Source organism: Myotis davidii, unplaced genomic scaffold (genome assembly GCF_000327345.1).
Source record: "Myotis davidii unplaced genomic scaffold, ASM32734v1 scaffold196, whole genome shotgun sequence".
In the NCBI taxonomy this organism is placed as follows: domain Eukaryota; kingdom Metazoa; phylum Chordata; class Mammalia; order Chiroptera; family Vespertilionidae; genus Myotis; species Myotis davidii.
This window is the reverse complement of record NW_006288258.1, coordinates 5324482-5324730: the sequence shown is the minus strand read 5'-3', so window position 1 is coordinate 5324730 and position 249 is coordinate 5324482. Positions and strand designations below refer to the sequence as shown.

General features: G+C 65.9%; 1 protein-coding gene across 1 annotated transcript in view; it reads right to left on the bottom strand.

The window, feature by feature from the left end:
• Positions 1-243, bottom strand: part of CDK19 (cyclin-dependent kinase 19) — a 136599-nt gene extending 136356 nt beyond the window's left edge. The window contains exon 1 of the mRNA XM_015561604.1: positions 23-243. Coding sequence (XP_015417090.1) covers positions 23-150 — 128 coding nt within the window. The 5' untranslated portion in view covers positions 151-243. The remainder of the gene's footprint in view (positions 1-22) is intronic.
• Positions 244-249: the final 6 nt, after the last annotated feature.

Genomic DNA, 249 nt, shown 5'->3' with positions numbered 1-249 from the left:
ACTCCCCCGCCCCAGCTCTTACCCATCTTTCCGCCTCGCCTTGTAGACGTGCCCGTAGGTGCCGCGTCCCACTTTGCACCCTTCGTACTCAAACAAATCCTCCACCCGCTCCCGCTCCGCCGCCAGCTTCGCCTTGAAATCATAATCCATTGTCTGCTTCCCCCATAGAGGCACCGGGACGCGGGGGCCGCCGCTCAGTCCCTCCTCCTCCTCCCCCCCGCGACCGCCGCTCCACTTCTCCCCCAGCCG